The following is a 19,473-nucleotide window of genomic DNA, read 5'->3' as shown; positions in this document are numbered from 1 at the left end:
GGTCCAACGCCAACATGCATCGTTGGGGGTTGCGTCCATCAGCGGCCTGCGTGTGTGGAGCAGACCAGCAAACAGCGCAGCACGGCATGTTCGACTGCACTGTCCTCCGTCCCCCTGGTGGAGGGGTAGACCTCACGGCCCTCGACAACAGCACATTGCACTGGCTACAGCGCCTGGAGGGCGTTACATAACTCCTGCTGCCTCAAACGCAAGAAGAAGACTAGCACGAGGGACAATTTAAACAATTTTACCGAAGCCAATTAACCTACTAACGTGCACGTTCATTGGGATGTGGGAGGAAACCGGAGCACCCGGAGAAAACTCACGCGGTCACGGGGAGAACGTATAAGCTCCGTAGTGAGAATCGAACCAGTGTCTCTGGCGATGTAAAGCAGCAACTCTGCCGCTGCGCTACTGTGCCGCCTGCCACTCACGCTGCAACTTCACAGGTGCAGCTCAGGAAACCATTCAGCCCATCTATGTGCTAGCATCCCAGCTCTTTCAAAGACCAATGCCATTAGTCCAATAAGAAAATAACTGCAGATGCTGGTACAAATCGATTTATTCACAAAATGCTGGAGTAACTCAGCAGGTCAGGCAGCATCTCGGGAGAGAAGGAATAATAATAATAATAATAATCCATTTATTTTATATAGCGCCTTATCGCATGCTCAAAGCGCTTTACAAAAACAACATAGAAACAAACAGACAAACTATCCTGACGGAAAAGCGGCGAATACTCAACGCCAGCGTCCTCTCACGTCAGGGTCCGGCAGTAGACATTAAAAAGCACAAGACACACAGATATAATTTTTTACACAAAACAGCCATCACAGTGATTGCTCTAGGCATACCCTCACTGTGATGGAAGGCAAAGTCTTATCTCCTCCTCGTTCTTCTCCCGTGGTACCACGAGGTGATCGAGGCTCCCACCTTTTTGAAGCCCCCACCGGGCGATGGAAAGTCCCAGGGCCGAGCCGAGCAGGCCGATGAAAGTCCTGAGCCCCCACCGGGCGATGGAAAGTGCTGCGGCAGAGCCACGCAGGGCGATGAAAGTCCTGAGCCCCCACCGGGCGATGTAAAGTGCTGCGGCCGAGCCACGCAGGGCGATGAAGGGCCTGCGAGCGGGTCGATCGTACCTCGCGCTTCGGGGCGGTCGAAGCTGCTACGGATGGAGCTCCCAAAAGCCGGTCGCCAGCCAGGGACCTGCGAGCTCCCGATGTTGCGGTCTGCAGGGCCCACGGCCGAAGCCTCCGAGATGGTAAGTCCAGGCCCTGCGACCGGAGTCTTCAAGGTCGATCCCAGCTGGAGGCCGCCGACTCCACGATGTTAGGCCGTAGCGCGAACGGAGATACGACACGGTAAAGGTCGCATCTCCGTTGAGGAGGAGATTTGAAAAAAAGGTTTCCCCCAACCCCCCACCACCCCCCTACATACACAGAATTAAAAATAAAACAAAACGTACATTTAACAACGACAATGACAAAAAAACAACAAAAAAAACGGAGAGACTGCCGGTGAGCCGCAGCTGCAGAACACAGCCACGCCCCCACTTCAGACTGAAGAAGGGTCTCGACCCGAAACGTCACCCATTCCTTCTCTCCCGAGATGCTGCCTGACCTGCTGAGTTACTCCAGCATTTTGTGAATAATGCCACTCCCTTGTCCCTGTGGTATAAACCATTGCCTGCAGTTCCTATCGATCGCATTAAGTCTAGACTTAATGTGTACTTGTCATGTACAACAATATGAAATGAAACAAAACAGTGAAATACTGATCCATTGCAGCTTTACAGCCACAGTAAATGCAAAAAACAACTGCAAAAATAAATAAGTATCAGCCAGTAGAAACAAGGAACAGCAGATGCTGGTTCACCAAGCAAGGAGAGACAACAGTATGCTGGAGTAACTCAGCGGGTCTCTGGAGAATGTGCTTAGGTGACGTTTTGGCTTGGGACCTTTCTTGAGATGCTTCAGGACAAGTAAATGAGAGTCCGGGGGGGAGGGGGAAGAGGGGGAGTGCGGCGGGGAAAGAGGGGAGGTGTGGGGGGAGGGCGGTTTACCTAAAGTTGAAGAAATTCAATGTTCACACCGTTGGGTTGTAAGCTGCCCAAGCAGAATAAACGCAAAGCACATAGAAACACCATGAACTATATTGTACAGCCTGCCAACATTATACATAGAGAAAATATATAATGAATAAAAATGTAAGAAAATAATAGTGCCGGTACTAATGCAAAAAAAAATGTTTAAATGTCTTTTAAACACCCTGATCGTACCTGTCTGTACAGCTTCCTGTAATAGCTTGTTCCACATAGCCACCACCTTCTGTGTGGAAAGGTTAAGGTCATAAGTGATCGAAGCAGAATTAGGCCATTCGACCCATCATGTCTATTCCGCCATTCAATCATGGCTGACCTATCTCTCCCTCCTAACCCCATTCTCCTGCCTTCTCCCCATAACCCCTGGCACTCGTTCTAATGAAGAATCTATCTATCTCCGCCTTAAAAATATCCACTGACTTGGCTGCCACAGCCTTCTGTGACAAAGAATTCCACAGATTCATCACCCACTGACTTCAGTCAGAGAGTTGTGAATCTGTGGAATTCTCTGCCTCAGAAGGCAGTGGAGGCCAATTCTCTGAATGCACATCAAGTCCACACTGCCATTCAATCATGGCTGATCTATCTCTCCCTCCTAACCCCATTCTCCTGCCTTCTCCCCATAACCCCTGACACTCGTTCTAATGAAGAATCTCTCTATCTCTGCCTTAAAAATATCCACTGACTTGGCCGCCACAGCCTTCTGTGACAAAGAATTCCACAGATTCACCACCCTCTGACTAGAGAAATTGCTCCTCGTCCCAGGTTGCCCCTCAGCTCGCTTTTAAATCTTTTCCTTCTCACCTCAAACCTTTGTAATTTTTTTTTAAGGAGAAATCCTGGCTTCATTGGAAAGGCTGAATCTGAGTCAGCGGACTCTGGTCTACTTCACTTCAGACCAAGGTGCCCACGTTGAAGAGATTTCTGACGAAGGGGAGATGCAGGGAGGATGGAACGGCATCTACAGGGGTAAGTGGAGATAATACGCAAATAACTCAACACAAATGTGTTTTTCTCCACCATGGGTGGAAGCTTACCAGAGTACACATTGGACGTTTCCAGTCTTACTTTTTTTTGAGATACAGCACGGAAACAGGCCCTTCGGCCCACCAAGTCCGCGCCAATCAGCGATTACCATGTACACTAGGACCATCAGGAACAGTTTCTTCCCCGCTGTTATCAGGCAACTGAATCATCCTACCGCAACCAGACAGCAGTGCTGAACTACTATCCATCTCATTGGTGACCCTCAGACTATTCTTGATCAGACTTTGTTGCATTAACCTTGCACTAAACGGTATTCCCTTATCATGTATCTATACACTGGAATAGCTCGATTGCAATCATGTTTCTGCTGACTAGCACGCAACAAAAAGCTTTTCACTGTACCTCGGTACACGGGACAATAAACTAAACTGAACTCTACCTTCCACTCTAGGGACACTTTACAATTTTACCAAAGCCAATCACCAAACCTACAAACCTGTACGTCTTTGGAGTGTGGGTGGAAACCGGGGCACCCGGAGAAAACCCACGGGGTCACAGGAAGAAGGTACAAACTCCGTACAGACAGCACCAGTAGTCAGGATTGAACCCGGGTCTCTGGCGCTGTAAGGCAGCAACTCAACTCTAAGGCAGCAACTAGTGGGCGGCACGGTGGCGCAGTGGTAGAGTTGCTGCCTTACAGCGAATGCAGCGCCGGAGATTCGGGTTCGATCCTGACTACGGGCGCCGTCTGTACGGAGTTTGTACGTTCTCCCCGTGACCTGCGCGGGTTTTCTCCGAGATCTTTGGTTTCCTCCCACACTCCAAAGACGTGCTGGTATGTAGGTTAATTGACTGGGTAAATGTAAAAAAAATTGTCCCTAGTGTGTGTAGGATAGTGTTAATGTGCGAGGATCGCTGGGCGGCGCGGACTCGGTGGGCCGAAGGGCCTGTTTCCGCGCTGTATCTCTAAATCTAAAAATCTAAATCTACTGCTGCGTCACTATGCCGCCCCAAAAGCAAGTTGCTTGAGTAACAAACTTAATTACAGTCTCTTTCAAGATTAACCATGGTATCTTTGGTGGAAAAACTGGGGGAAATTCATTCAACTTAACCAAAAGGACCACTGTAAAAGGAAGTGGGAGAGTCTCGGACCAGAGAGCACAGCCTCAGAGTAAAAAGGACATATTTTTACAATGGAGATGAGGAAGAATTTCTTCAGCCAGAGGGTGGTGAATCTGTGGAATACATTGCCACAGATGGCTGTGGAGGCCAAGTCGTTGGACATTTTTGAAGTGTAGATCGACAGGTATTTGATTAGTGAGGGTGTGAAAGGTAATGGAGAGAAGGCATGATCGAATGGCAGAACAATGGGCCAATTGGCCTAATTCTGCTCCTTTATCATATGCTCATTGTTTTTTCCCCTCTGTTATTCAGCTTCTGAATGGTCCTACTAAAGATAGGGTACAATCCCAATTCACCTCTACCCCATTGTGGACATTGGACTTTGTCTCTGGAACTGATGTGTTATAATGCTGAGAATTATATTTTATTTACATCCTTTTTCTCTAGAGATGCATCCTGACCCGCTGAGTTAATCCAGCACTTTGTGTCTTTCTTCGGTATATGAAAGGAATAGATTGGTTAGATGCACAGAGTCTCTTGCCCAGAGTAGGTGAATCGAGGACAAGAAGACATAGGTTTAAGGTGAAGGGGAAAAGATTTAATAGTGATCTGAGAGTTAACCTTTTCTCACAAAGTGTGGTGGGGTATGGACCAAGCTGCCGGAGGAGGTAGTTGAGCCAAGGACCATCCCAACGTTTAAGAAACAGTTAGACGGGTACATGGATTATACAGGTTTGGAGGGGTATGGACCAAACGCGGGCAGGTGGGAATAGTGTAGCTGGGACACGTTGGCCGGTGTGGGCAAGATGGGCCGAAGGGCCTGTTTCCACACTGTAACACACCATTACTCTAAAATACCAGCATCTGTAGTTCTTGTCTGCACACTAATCCTGAAATAGTTTTCTACTTTCATGTAAAATATCACACCTTCCTGCTCCCAACAATTTTAGTTAATATCAGATCTTTGCCTTCAAATGAGTAACATCTGCCTCTGCATTGTTCTCTGCCTAAACCTTCAATTTATTAATTAACAAGGCTCAAAACAAGACTCCAAATTAAGCCGGTCACGAAAGCATTTTCTTGCCTAATTACTGTATCTTCTATTCGTTTTAATGGAGTGTGTTAAACACTTGCTGTGCCTTCAACAGCTTTTCATTCTAAAAGGACAACTTTGGTACATATTTGAAAAGCTCATGTTTTATTCAAAGCTCTTCGCACTAGTTTCATCTAAGTAATTAATGATCACCCAACAAAACCGAGACACAGCACTTTCTTTTATTTTTTAAATGCAATTTACTGGAGCAGAGCAAATCTTTCTTGAACCCTCTTCAGAACGAAAGGCTGGTAAGTGCCTTCTGGAGTCTCCACAAACTGTCACGGCCACTTTAATCTCGCGCTAATAACTGGATTACGGACATTTTGTGATCCGGCTCAGTGACAAGGAGACAGGAATCCGGTTTCGAAAGACTTGGGATGCAACATCCACGCTGTTGCTGCCACGTGATTCCAGAAACCCGGGCTCCAGCCCAACGGGCCAGTGATCGGTGGCACGGTGGCCGGCCCAGCGGTAGAGTCGCTGCCTTACAGCACCAGAGACCCAGGCTCGATCCTGACTGCGGGTGCTGACCGGGTGATCAAGGCCGCTCTGGTACATTGGCGTTCAACAGGCTGCTAGGTATAGAAGTTGAGAAGTTACGCTACAGTTGTACAAGATAGGGTGGCACAGTGCTGTAGGGGTGGCATAGTGGCTCAGCGGTAGAGCTGCTGCCTTACAGCACCAGAGTCCTGGGTTCAATCCCTACTACAGTGTTTGTATGATCTCCCTGTGAACGCATGGGTTTTCTCCGGATGCTCCAGTGTCCTCCCACACTCCAAAGACGTCTAGGCTTGTATACGCTGGAATTTAGAAGGATGAGAGGGGATCTTATTGAAACATATAAGATTATTAAGGGATTTATTCACAAAATGCTGGAGTAACTCAGCAGGTCGGGCAGCATCTCGGGAGAGAAGGAATGGGTGACGTTTCGGGTCGAGACCCTTCTTCAGTCTGACCTGCTGAGTTACTCCAGCATTTTGTGAATAAATCGATTTGTACCAGCATCTGCAGTTATTTTCTTATACAGATTATTAAGGGATTGGACACGTTAGAGGCAGGAAACATGTTCCCAATGTTGGGGGAGTCCAGAACCAGGGGCCACAGTTTAAGAATAAAGGTTAGGCCATTTAGAACGGAGAAGAGGAAAAACCTTTTCACTCAGAGAGTTGTAAATCTGTGGAATTCTCTGCCTCAGAAGGCAGTGGAGGCCAATTCTCTGAATGCTTTCAAGAGAGAGCTAGATAGAGCTCTTAAAGATAGCGGAGTCAGGGGGTATGGGGAGAGGGCAGGAACGGGATACTGATTGTGGATGATCAGCCATGATCACGTTGAATGGCGGTGCTGGCTCGAAGGGCCAAATGGCCTACTCCTGCACCTGTTGTCTCTTGTCTATTGTTAAATAGCTTCTGTAATTTGTAAATTGTCCCTCATGTGTGGGATAGTGCTAGTGTACGGGGTGATCATTGGTCAACGTACACTCGGGGGGCTCAAAGGCCTGTTTCCACGCTGTATCTCTAAAGTATAAAGGTCTAAAGTCTAAAGTTCCTGGGCAAACATAGCTCTGAAGACCTGTTGTGGACTCAGCACATTAATGAATTCATAAAGAAAGCCCGTCAACGCCTTTACATCCTTAGAAGATTGAGGAGATTCAGTATGTCGACGAGTACTCTCTTGAACTTCTACAGGTATATGGTAGAGAGTCTTCTTTCGTGTCCATCATCTACGTTTCAAATGTTGACATCGCTGTCATCGTCCGTCCTGAAAAGGACACAAGCTTCCGGCGACATTCAGTGGGAGCCATCACTTGTTACAATAGACGATGGTGCTAGCAGAATTAGCTCAGGACACTTCCAGTTTCCAGCCCCGCGACATGGACGCTTCTGCTATGGGGCTGTGGAAGAGAGTGTATTGACCGGTTGTATCACGGCCTGGTTCAGCAACTGAATGCCCGGGAACGACAGAGTTTAAAAGAGTGGTGTACACTGCCCAGTCCATCACAGGTTCTGAGCTCCCCACCATCGAAGGGATATACAGGAGACGCTGCCTCAAAAAGGCAGCCAGCATCATCAGAGACCCACACCACCCTGGCCACGATCTCATTTCACTCATGCCAACGGGAAGAATCTATAGGAGTCTAAAAACCTTGACCTCCAGGTGCTTCCCAATAGCTATCAGACTCTTGAACACGACAAACACCAACTAGACTACGGACAGTCTTGGTTGCATGAGGGACTTTGGGATGTTGTTTTGGTTTGCATGAATATTGGGTTTTTTCATTTAACTTTTTTTCTTTGTAATCTATTGAGTACTGTGTCCGCAGACCTGTTATGCTGCTGCAAGTACGAATTTCCTTGTTCTGTTTTCGGTACATATGGCAATTAAACACCCTTGACTCTTGTCCCTTAACTTCCTGTGGTGTCTGTGCGGAGTTTGCACGTTCTCCCAGCGACCGCAGGCTTCGTCCTGACGTTTCCTCTCTTGCCCCAAAGAGGTGCAGGTAGTCAGTTGTGTTCCGTAAATTATCCACGGTGAGCATTGGCGGCAGGAAAATTAGGATGGGGGAGGGGGGGGGGTCACCTGGAAAGTGTGTGGGAGAAGATTAGTTACAGGGAGGATGGGGTGGGACTAATGAGAATGCACGGGGACCCAGCATGAACTAGATGGGCCACATAACCATCTGGGTCAGAAGGAAGGAAATTTGTTTTCCAAGATCCAGCATGGACTGGATGGGCCAAATAACCTCGATCTGGGTCAGAAGGAAGGACATTTCTCTTCTAAGATCCAGCATGGACTAGATGGGCCAAATAACCTCCATCTAGGTCAGAAGGAAGGACATTTCTCTTCTGAGATCCAGCATGGACTAGATGGGCCAAATAACCTCCATCTAGGTCAGAATGAAGGACATTTCTCTTCCAAGATCCAGCATGGACTATGGGCCAAATAACCATCTAGGTCAGAAGGAAGGACATTTCTCTTCCAAGAACCTCTCTTGGAATTTCAAAGGGGAGCACAATGAGACTTTGAGCAGTGCTTCCCATCCACGTAGTTAATACCCTCTTATCCAAGCAGCATTCTGGTAAACCTCTTCTGCACCCTTTCCAAAGCCTCCACATCATGTTCACAAGTAATAGGAGCAGAATCTGGCCATTGGACCCATCAAGTCTACGCCGCCATTCAATCATGGCTGATCTATCTCTCCCTCCTAACCCCATTCTCCTGCCTTCTCCCCGTAACCCCTCACACCCGTACTAATCAAATTAGACAATAGGCAATAGGTGCAGGAGGAGGCCAGTCCGCCCTTCGAGCCAGCACCGCCATTCAATGTGATCATGTCTGATCATTCTCAATCAGTACCCCATTCCTGCCTTCTCCCCATACCCCCTGACTCCGCTATCCTTAAGAGCTCTATCTAGCTCTCTCTTGAATGCATTCAGAGAATTGGCCTCCACTGCCTTCTGAGGCAGAGAATTCCACACATTCACAACTCTCTGACTGAAAATGTTTTTCCTCATCTCAGTTCTAAATGGCCTACCCCTTATTCTTAAACTGTGGCCCCTTGTTCTGGACTCCCCCAACATTGGGAACATGTTTCCTGCCTCTAACGTGTCCAGCCCCTTAATAATCTTATACGTTTCGATAAGATCTCCTCTCATCCTTCTAAATTCCAGTGTATACAAGCCCAGTCGCTCCAGTCTTTCAACATTAAACTGCTAATCACCGTACTAATTACCCGTACATCCTGTAATGGGGCTGGCATTCCTTGTTTTTTTAAGGAGGAAAGTCCACAAACTGGGAAGGTGGTATCCGGGTTCCAGGTCTCCTCCGATGGCCTGGAGTCCTGGCAGCGAGCAGGAGAATCCACGGGCCGACCAGTAACATGGACCTCTTCCCAACGATCGCCAAGCTGGCCGGAGCCACAATGCCAAGCGACCGGTAAGCAACTGGGCTTCCAGAGGGAGGTGTAGGGTTGCCAACGTTGTATTTTAACACAAAGTGCAGGAGTAACTCAGGGGGTCAGGCAGCATCTCTGGAGAAAAGGAACACCCTCGCTCAGCCCGCGTGAACCAACCTAATCTCCCGGTTGCTAAACACTTTAATTCTCCTTGCCATTCCCACACTGACCTTTCTGTCCTCGGTCTCCACCATTGTCAGAGTGAGGCTAAACGCAAATTGGAGGAACAGCACCTCATATTTCGCTTGGGCAGCTTACAGCCCAGAGGTGTGAATATTGATTTCTCTCACTTCAGGTAGCCCCGGCATTCCCTCTCTCTCTCTCTCCATCCCTCCCCCACCCAAGTCGCACCAGCTTCTCGTTTTCACCCAACAAACAGCTAACAGTGGCCTGTTTCCTTTATCATCGTTACTTTTTTCGCATATCTTTCATTCATTGTTCTTTATTGCTCCACTTCACCGTCTATATCTCTCGTTTCCCTTATCCCCCACCAGTCTGAAGAAGAGTCTGGACATCGCCCATTCCTTCTCTCCAGAGATGCTGCCGGATCCGCTGAGTTACTCCAGCTTTTTGTGTCTGGCATCACTGGGGAGAAGGAATAGGTGACGTTTGGGTAGGGACCCGTCTTCAGGCTGAGAGTCGAGGTGGGGGGTCGGTAGAAATAAACTGGAGGAGATAAAGAGTGGTGGGTGTATGGAACAAGGTGCCAGAGGAGGTAGTTGAGGCTGGGACTATCCCAACATTTAAGAAACAGTTAGTCAGATACATGGATAGGAGGAGGTTTGGAGAGATATGGACCAAATGCAGGCAGGTGAGACTAGGACATGTTGGCCTGTGGGGGCAAGTTGTGCCGAATGGTGTGTTTCCACGCTGTATCACTCTATGATTCTAAGATATCAGCATCTGCAGCTATTTTCCTACACTATGATTCTAAGAAGTCGGAACTAATCAGGGTATCCCAGCCTGACCATCCTCTCCCTGTCGCTCAGGCCCCCATGTCCTGGCCACATCCTCATTAAAAAAGAGAATCATGAATGACATTTTATGTAAATACTACGCTGTGTTTAATTCGTCTTGGCATCATGTTTGGCATGGGCATAGTTCACTGCAGGGCCTGTTCCTGTGCTGTACTGTTCTATGTTCCCCTAAGATAGACACAAAATGCCTGAGTAACTCAGCGGGCCAGGCAGCATCTTTGGAGAAAAGGAATAGGTGACGTTTCAGGTCAGAACCCTTCTTCAGACCCTCAACCCAAAACTTGACCTATTCCTTTTCTCCAGAGATGCTGCCTGACCCACTGAGTCACTGCAGCATTATGTGTTTTATCTTCGGTGTAAACCAAAATCTGCAGTTCCTTCCTGCACGTATGTTCTCTGATCTTCCTTTCCCTCCGCCCCTCCTCCCAACTTTCTGCTCTCTCCAGAGGCAACTCTCTCCTGAGACAATAACCCCTCCCCAATGGTCCTCCATCACCCCCAGGATCTCTCCCGCCCACAGTCAGAGTGGACAGACACACAATGCTGGAGTAACTCCAGGCAGCATCTCTGGAGAAAAGGAACAAGTGACGTTTCAGGTTGAGACCCTTCGTCAGACTGAGAGTCATGGGAGAGTGAGTCTGGAGATATGGAAGGGTAAGGTGTGAAAGGGACAGATCAAAGCAGACGATGATGTGGGGTTGACCTTCTGCTCTGCTCTAGTGACAGAGTGCAACGAGACCTTGGTGTCCTTGGACACCAGTCACTGAAAGTAAGCGTGCAGCTACAGCAGGCAGTGAAGAAAGCTGATTGGCCTTCATAATGAGAGGATTTGAGTACAGGAGCAAAGAAGTCCTTCTGCAGTTGTACAGGGCCCTAGTGAGACCACATCTGGAGTATTGTGTGCAGTTTTGGTCTCCTAATTTGAGGAAGGACATCCTTGCTATTGAGGCAGTGCAGCGTAGGTTCACGAGGTTAATCCCTGGGATGGAGGGACTCATATGAGGAAAGATTGGAAAGACTGGGCTTGTATTCACTGGAGTTTAGAAGGATGAGAGGGGATCCTATAGAGACGTATAAAATTACAAAAGGACTAGACAAGCTAGATGCAGGAAAAATGTTCCCAATGTTGGGGGAGTCCAGAACCAGGGTCACAGTCTAAGAATAAAGGGGAGGCCATTTAAAACTGAGGTGAGAAGAAACTTTTTCACCCTGAGAGTTGTGAATTTGTGGAATTCTCTGCCGCAGAGGGCAGTGGAGGCCAATTCACTGGTTGGATTTAAGAGAGAGTTAGATGGAGCTCTAGGGGCTAGTGGAATCAAGGGATATGGGGAGAAGGCAGGCACGGGTTACTGATTGTGGATGATCAGCCATGATCACAATGAATGGCGGTGCTGCCTCGAAGGGCCGAATGGCCTCCTCCTGCACCTGTTTTCTATGTTTCTATGAAACTGAAACCTGCCTTGACCTTTCCCGACCCCAGGATAATCGACGGCCGGGACTTAATGCCTTTGCTCCGAGACGAAGCACTGCAGTCAGAACATGAATTCCTCTTCCATTATTGCAACAGCTATTTAAGTGCTGTCCGCTGGCATCCCAGGAACAGTAAGTGCTTTCCATTGTATTGGTCCCAGGTGCGTTTGTGTTAGCGCGAGCTCGATTTGTGCGGCGGAGACCCAAGGAACTGCAGATGCTGGAATCCTGAGCAAAACACAAAGTACTGGAGGAACTCAGCGGGGGGGGCAAGAGTTAAGAGTAGGATAGGAAGGGGGGGGGGAAGGGCGGATGGAGGGAATGCAAGGGTTACTTGAAATAAAAACGTACAAAAATAGGTGTAGGAGTAGGCCATTCCACGCTTCGATCCAGCACCACCATTCAATATGATTGTGGCTGATCATCTAAAATCAGTACCCCTTTCCTGCTTTTTCCCCATATCCCTTGATTCAATAGACAATAGGTGCAGGAGGAGGCCATTTGGCCCTTCGAGCCGCCACTGTCTTCTGCGGCAGAGAATTCCACAGATTCACAACTCTCTGGGTGAAAAGAAAAATCCTCATCTCAGTCCTAAATGGCCTACCCCTTATTCTTAAACTGTGACCCCTGGTTCTGGACTCCCCCCAACATCGGGAACATTTTTCCTGCATCTAGCCTGTCCAATCACTTAAGAATTTGATATGTTTCTATAAGATAAACATAAAATCAGTACTCGTTCCTGCTTTTTCCCCATATCCCTTGATGCCTTTAGCGCAAAGAGCTAAATCTAACTCTCTCTTGAAAACATCCAGTAAATTAGCCTCCACTGCCTTGTGTGGCAGAGAATTCCACAGATTCACAACTGGCTGGGTGAAATTAGAGAAATCGACATTCAAACGTCCAGATTGAAGGAATGGGTGACGTTTCGGGTCAAGTCCCTTCTTCAGGAACAGACGCTTCAGCTCACAATGTCCGTGCTGAACAAGGATATCAAGTATTCCACAGAGAGTTGTGGATTTGTGGAATTCTCTGCCACAGAAGGCAGTGGAGGCCAATTCACTGGATGAATTTAAAAGAGAGTTAGATAGACCTCTAGGGGCTAGTGGATTCAAGGGATATGGGGAGAAGGCAAGGCATTGGTCGCTGATTGTGTATGATCAGCCATGATCACAATGAATGGCGGTGCTGGCTCGAAGGGCCAAATGGCCTCCTCCTGCACCTATTTCTATGTTGAGATAAACACGAAATGCTGGAATAACTCTGCAGGTCAGGTAGCATCTCTGGAGAAAAGGAATAGTGGACATTTCGTGTCGAGAACCGTCGTCAGACTGAGACAATAGACAATAGGTGCAGGAGGAGGCCATTCGGCCCTTCGAGCCAGCACCGCCATTCATATCATATCATATCATATCATATATATACAGCCGGAAACAGGCCTTTTCGGCCCACCAAGTCCGTGCCGCCCAGCGATCCCCGTACATTAACACTATCCTACACCCACTAGGGACAATTTTGTACATTTACCCAGCCAATTAACCTACATACCTGTACGTCTTTGGAGTGTGGGAGGAAACCGAAGATCTCGGAGAAAACCCACGCAGGTCACGGGGAGAACGTACAAACTCCTTACAGTGCAGCACCCGTAGTCAGGATCGAACCTGAGTCTCCGGCGCTGCATTCGCTGTAAAGCAGCAACTCTACCGCTGCGCTACCGTGCCGCCCTGTAATTCAATTCAATGTGATCATGGCTGATCATTCTCAATCAGTGCCCCGTTCCTGCCTTCTCCCCATACCCCCTGACTCCGCTATCCTTAAGAGCTCTATCCAGCTCTCTCTTGAATGAATTCAGAGAATTGGCCTCCACTGCCTTCTGAGGCAGAGAATTCCACAGATTCACAACTCTCTGACTGAAAAAGGTTTTTCCTCATCTCAGTTCTAAATGGCCTACCCCTTATTCTTAAACTGTGGCCCCTTGTTCTGGACTCCGGGGAGTCAGGGGAGAGGGATCAAGAAGGGTCTCGACCCAAAATGGTACCCATTCCTTCTATCCAGAGGCGCTGCCTGCCCCACTGAGGTACTCCAGCATTTTGTGTCTTATCTTCGGTGTAAACCAGCACCTGCAGTTCCTTCCTGCAATATCTCCTGAGTGGCGAGAGTGATAATTACAAACATGACAAGCTGACGTCACTGGATTCTATTATTAAAATGTGGAATGTGGTCCAGGGTGGCACGGAAAATATGGAAATATGAAGTCTCTCAATTTGGAAAGTTCTAGATATATTACACAGTAATGTTATTTGAGAGTGTTTCTGGCGCAGTCACCAATCACACAGCTGCCGTACTGTAAATCTGTCAGGTTTATGAAATATTATCCTCCTGTAATTACTTTTGCATATTAGAGGAGGACATGACGTGAACGTGTAGGCCAGCCATGACTACAGGTGCTGAAACGTGCTCATATTTGGCTTAGTTTAAAGATGCAGTGCGGAAACAGGCCCTTCGGCCCACCGAGTCCGTGCCGACCAGCGATCCCCGCACATCAGCGCCATCTTATACACACCAGGGACAAAAAAAATTTGACACAACAAACCAATTAACCTACAAACCTGTACGTCTTTGGCGTGTGGGAGGAGACCGAAGATCTCGGAGAAGATTTCGGAGAACGTACAAACTCCGTACGGACGGCACCCGTAGTCGGGATCAAATGCGAGTTTCTGGCGCTGTAAGACAGCAACTCTACCGCCGCGCCACTGAGGGTTAGGGAGGGGGTTATGTGACCAGAATGGGTGAAACACAGAAGGAACTTAGTGTGTAGGAAGGATCTGCAGATGCTGGTTTACGTAGAAGATAGACATGAAATGTTGGAGTGATTCAGCAGGACCTGCAGCATCTCTGGATCGAAGGAATGGGCGAAGTTTCGGGTCGAGACCCTTCTTCAGACTGAGAGTTAATGGAGAGGGAGACGCAGAGATATGGAAGGGTACAGTGTGAAATCACAGATCAAAGGGTACGATGATCAAAGGAAATGTAAAATGGTACTTTGTTAGCTGAGGGGAAGTTACAATCAGTGATATTTAATCAGGAGGACAGTGGAACTATTCGGAGAACTAGGACGGGGGTGGGTCGGCGAGAGAGAGAGGGAAAGCAAGGGTTACTTGAAGTTAGAGAAACTTAGCCCTGCACTGTAGCAGCAACACCATATGCTGTCACAGAAGTCTGACGCTTTAGGGCAATGCTGTGGCTCAGCGAGTAGAACCACTGCTTCACAGCGCCAGAGACCCAGGTTCGATCTTGACCTCGGGTGTTGTCTGTGTGGCTGTGGAGTTTGCATAATACAGCGTGGAAACAGGCCTTTTTTCTGACCTGTCTGCACTGGCCAACAGTCACCTAGACACTAGCTGTATCCCACGCACTCGGAACATACAGATGTGAATTAAGTGGGAAGAAACCGGAGCACCCAGTGAAAACCCACGCGGTCACGAGGAGAACGTACAAACTCTGTAACGACAGCACTCGTGGTCGGGATCAAATCCAGACCTCTGGCGCTCTTAAGGCAGCAACTCTACCACTGTGCCACCCTAAATGGTGATCGTTGGTCAGCATGGACCGGGTGGGCCGAAGGGCCTGTTTCCACACTGTATCTCTAGATTTAATTTTTTTTAGAGATACAGCGCGGAAACAGGCCCTTCGGCCCACCGAGTCCGCACCGCCCAGCGATCCCCGCACATTAGCACTATCCTACACACACTAGGGACTATTTTTTTACATTTACCCAGTCAATTAACCTACATACCTGTACGTCTTTGGAGTGTGGGAGGAAACCTAGGATCTCGGAGAAAACCCACGCAGGTCACGGGGAGAACGTACAAACGGCGCCCGTAGTCATGATCGTACCTGAGTCTCCGGCGCTGCATTCGCTGTAAGGCTGCAACTCTACCGCTGCGCCACCGTGACGCCCAGGGGTTACCACAGCAGTTACTCTGAAACTAAAGAGACCCTAGAAGGAATGACGGTGAAACAACAATGGCAGGAATTTCTGGGAATAATTCGGAAGACGCAGGATCTTTTCATTCCAAAGAGGAAGACAGATTCCCAGGGGAGAACGAGGTGACCGTGGCTGTCAAGAGAAGTCAACGACAGCATAAAACTAGAAGAGAAGGCACACGCTGTAACATTACAAAGATTAATGGGAATCTGGAGGATTGGAATGTTGTAAAACACGACAGAAGGTAATTAAAAAGCAAAGACGGGCAGAAAAGATGAAATATGAAAGTAAGCTAGCCAAGGGGCAGTGGTAGAGCTGCTGCCTTACAGCGCCAGAGACCCGGGTTCGATCCTGACTACGGGTGCTGTCTGTACGGAGTTTGTAAGTTCTCCCTCTAACTGTGTAGGTTTTCTCCGGGTGATCCGGTCACCTCCCACACTCCAAAGACGTTCAGCTTTGTAACTTCATTGGCTTCTGTAAAAATTATCAATTGTCCCTGGTGTGTAAGATAGTGTTAATGTACAGGGTAGGAAATTAACTGCAGATGCTGGTACAAATCGAAGGTATCACAAAATGCTGGAGTAACTCAGCGGGTCAGGCAGCATCTCAGGACAATAGACAATAGGTGCAGGAGGAGGCCATTCGGCTCTTCGAGCCAGCACCACCATTCAATGTGATCATGGCTGATCATTCTCAATCAGTACCCCGTTCCTGCCTTCTCACCATACCCCCTGACTCCGCTATCCTTAAGAGCTCTATCTAGCTCTCTCTTGAATGCATTCAGAGAATTGGCCTCCACTGCCTTCTGAGGCAGAGAATTCCATAGATTTACAACTCTCTGACTGAAAAGGTTTTTCCTCATCTCCGTTCTAAATGGCCTACCCCTTATTCTTAAACTGTGGCCCCTGGTTCTGGACTTCCCCAACATTGGGAACATGTTTCCTGCCTCTAACGTGTCCAACCCCTTAATAATCTTATACTTTTCGATAAGTTCCCCTCTCATCCTTCTAAATTCCAGTGTATACAAGCCTGAATTCAGTCTGAAGAAGGGTCTCGACCCGAAACGTCACCCATTCCTTCTCTCCTGAGATGCTGCCTGACCCGCTGAGTTACTCCAGCATTTTGTGATACCTTAATGTACAGGATGATTGCCGGTCAGTGCGGACTTAGACAATAGACAATAGACAATAGGTGCAGGAGTAGGCCATTCAGCCCTTCGAGCCAGCACCGCCATTCAATGCGATCATGGCTGATCACTCTCAATCAGTACCCCGTTCCTGCCTTCTCCCCATACCCCCTCACTCCGCTATCCTTAAGAGCTCTATCCAGCTCTCTCTTGAAAGCATCAAACGAACTGGCCTCCACTGCCTTCTGAGGCAGAGAATTCCACACCTTCACCACCCTCTGACTGAAAAAGTTCTTCCTCATCTCCGTTCTATATGGCCTACCCCTTATTCTTAAACTGTGGCCCCTTGTTCTGGACTCCCCCAACATTGGGAACATGTTATCTGCCTCTAATGTGTCCAATCCCCTAATTATCTTATATGTTTCAATAAGATCCCCCCTCATCCTTCTAAATTCCAGTGTATACAAGCCCAATCGCTCCAGCCTTTCAACATACGACAGCCCCGCCATTCCGGGAATTAACCTTGTGAACCTACGCTGCACGCCCTCCATAGCAAGAATATCCTTCCTCAAATTTGGAGACCAAAACTGCACACAGTACTCCAGGTGCGGTCTCACCAGGGCCCGGTACAACTGTAGAAGGACCTCTTTGCTCCTATACTCAACTCCTCTTGTTACGAAGGCCAACATTCCATTGGCTTTCTTCACTGCCTGCTGTACCTGCATGCTTCCTTTCATTGACTGATGCACTAGGACACCCAGATCTCGTTGAGCTCCCCCTCCTCCTAACTTGACACCATTCAGATAATAATCTGCCTTTCTATTCTTACTTCCAAAGTGAATAACCTCACACTTATCTACATTAAACTGCATCTGCCATGTATCCGCCCACTCACACAACCTGTCCAAGTCACCCTGCAGCCTTATTGCATCTTCCTCACAATTCACACTACCCCCCAACTTAGTATCATCTGCAAATTTGCTAATGGTACTTTTAATCCCTTCGTCTAAGTCATTAATGTATATCGTAAATAGCTGGGGTCCCAGCACCGAACCTTGCGGTACCCCACTGGTCACTGCCTGCCATTCCGAAAGGGACCCATTTATCCCCACTCTTTGCTTTGCTTTCTGTCAGCCCGTATGTTTCCGCACTGTATCTCTAAAATCTAAAACTATTTTTAAGGCGTTGTGAATAACCCGCCCCATTTTGTCTCCCTCAGGCTCCGCAGTGTGGAAGGCCCACTTCTTCACGCCCAACTTCTACCCAGAGGGGTCGCAGGGTTGCTTTGACACGCATGTTTGCTTCTGCTACGGAGGCCATGTCAGCCACCACAGCCCGCCCCTCCTGTACGACCTGCTGAGAGACCCCGCGGAGACCCAACCTCTGACCCCCACCTCTGAACCCCGCCACCGGCAGATCCTGGAGGTGATGTCCGCCGCGGTGGCGGGCCACCGGAGGACTCTGGGGCCAGTCCCTGACCAGCTCTCTGCGGGTAACCTGCTGTGGAAACCCTGGCTCCAGCCCTGCTGTGGTAACCCCTGGCAACTCTGCCACTGTGACAGGGAAGGTGGCCAGAGTACCCCACGGGACGGGTCAGCAGCTTCCCAGCATTCCCCATCCCAAACACGAGCTTGACTGCAATCCAGATCCACGCCGCTCCATGCCAGGGTTTGCGTGCTTCTCACGGGTGTTGAGCATTGGCCTGTTGTGTTCACCCTTTGCTGCTCCCTCTCTTCCCCCCCCCTTCTTCCATCTCCTCCTCCCTTTCGACCATTTTCCATTCCCCCTCTCTCCATCCTCCTTCTCCGTCCCCCTCTCTTTCTTGCCCCCTCTTCCTCCACACCTCTCTTCCTAGACTAGGGGTGCCAACTATCTCACTCTCAAATAAGGAACAAGGTGACGTCACCGCCCAGCGCCCCACGTGACCTCACCCAGCCAGCGGCCACGTGCTCCCGCTCCACCAACGGCGGCTGCCCAGGCCGGGAGGCGGGTTGCTACGCAACCTCCATTAGGCAGCACCCGGGCCTCCGGGCCTACACTGTCCAGACGTACACTGTCCGGGCCTATACTGTCCGGACTTACAGTGTCTGGGCCTACAGCGACCCCCGGGCCTAATACGGGACAAGGGCGGTCCCGTATGGGACAAACCAATTTAGCCCAAAATCGGGATGTCCTGGCTAATTCAGGACAGTTGGCAACCCTGTCCTAGACCCTCCATCCGTCTCCCCCCCTTCCTCCATCCCTCCATCTCTCTCTATCCTTCCCCTCTCTCCCCATCGTTCCCTTCTCGCCACCCCTCTCCCTCTGTCCCCCCCTTTCCCTCCGCCCCCCCCTTTCTCTCTGCCCACACTTTCCACCCTCCCTTCTCTCCGCTCCCCCTTCTCTCTGCTCCCCTTCTCTCCGCCCCCTCCTTCACTCGCCCCCCCCTTTGTACCCCCTTCTCTTCACCCCCCCTTTCTTTCTTGTCCCCCACTTTCTCTCCGTTTCCTCTCTCTACATTCCACTTTTTCTCCATCCCCCTTTCTCTGCCCCCCTCTCCCTCTCTGTCCCCCTCCCCATCCCCCCTCTCTCTCTCCTTTCCCCCTCTCTCTCTGCCCCCCCCCCCCCCCCCTCCGTCCCTCTTTCTCATTCCCACTTTCTGCATGGATGAGTCACCC

General features: G+C 49.1%; 1 protein-coding gene across 5 annotated transcripts in view; it reads left to right on the top strand.

Moving 5' to 3' along the window:
• Window positions 1–19,257, top strand: part of LOC144595053 (steryl-sulfatase-like) — a 59,273-nt gene extending 40,016 nt beyond the window's left edge. For 4 of the 5 annotated variants that reach the window (XM_078402034.1, XM_078402035.1, XM_078402036.1 and 1 more), the window contains 4 exons: window positions 2,933–3,070; window positions 9,080–9,239; window positions 11,716–11,837; window positions 18,036–19,257. In XM_078402034.1, coding sequence (XP_078258160.1) covers window positions 2,933–3,070; window positions 9,080–9,239; window positions 11,716–11,837; window positions 18,036–18,451 — 836 coding nt within the window. In that variant the 3' untranslated portion in view covers window positions 18,452–19,257. The remainder of the gene's footprint in view (window positions 1–2,932; window positions 3,071–9,079; window positions 9,240–11,715; window positions 11,838–18,035) is intronic. The other variant, XM_078402037.1, reaches the window with a different exon arrangement.
• The last annotated feature ends 216 nt before the right edge of the window (window positions 19,258–19,473 follow it).

The sequence above is a fragment of the Rhinoraja longicauda genome, chromosome 7 (assembly GCF_053455715.1).
Source record: "Rhinoraja longicauda isolate Sanriku21f chromosome 7, sRhiLon1.1, whole genome shotgun sequence".
In the NCBI taxonomy this organism is placed as follows: domain Eukaryota; kingdom Metazoa; phylum Chordata; class Chondrichthyes; order Rajiformes; family Arhynchobatidae; genus Rhinoraja; species Rhinoraja longicauda.
Note: the sequence above shows the minus strand (reverse complement) of the source record. Positions and strands in the feature narration are given on the sequence as shown.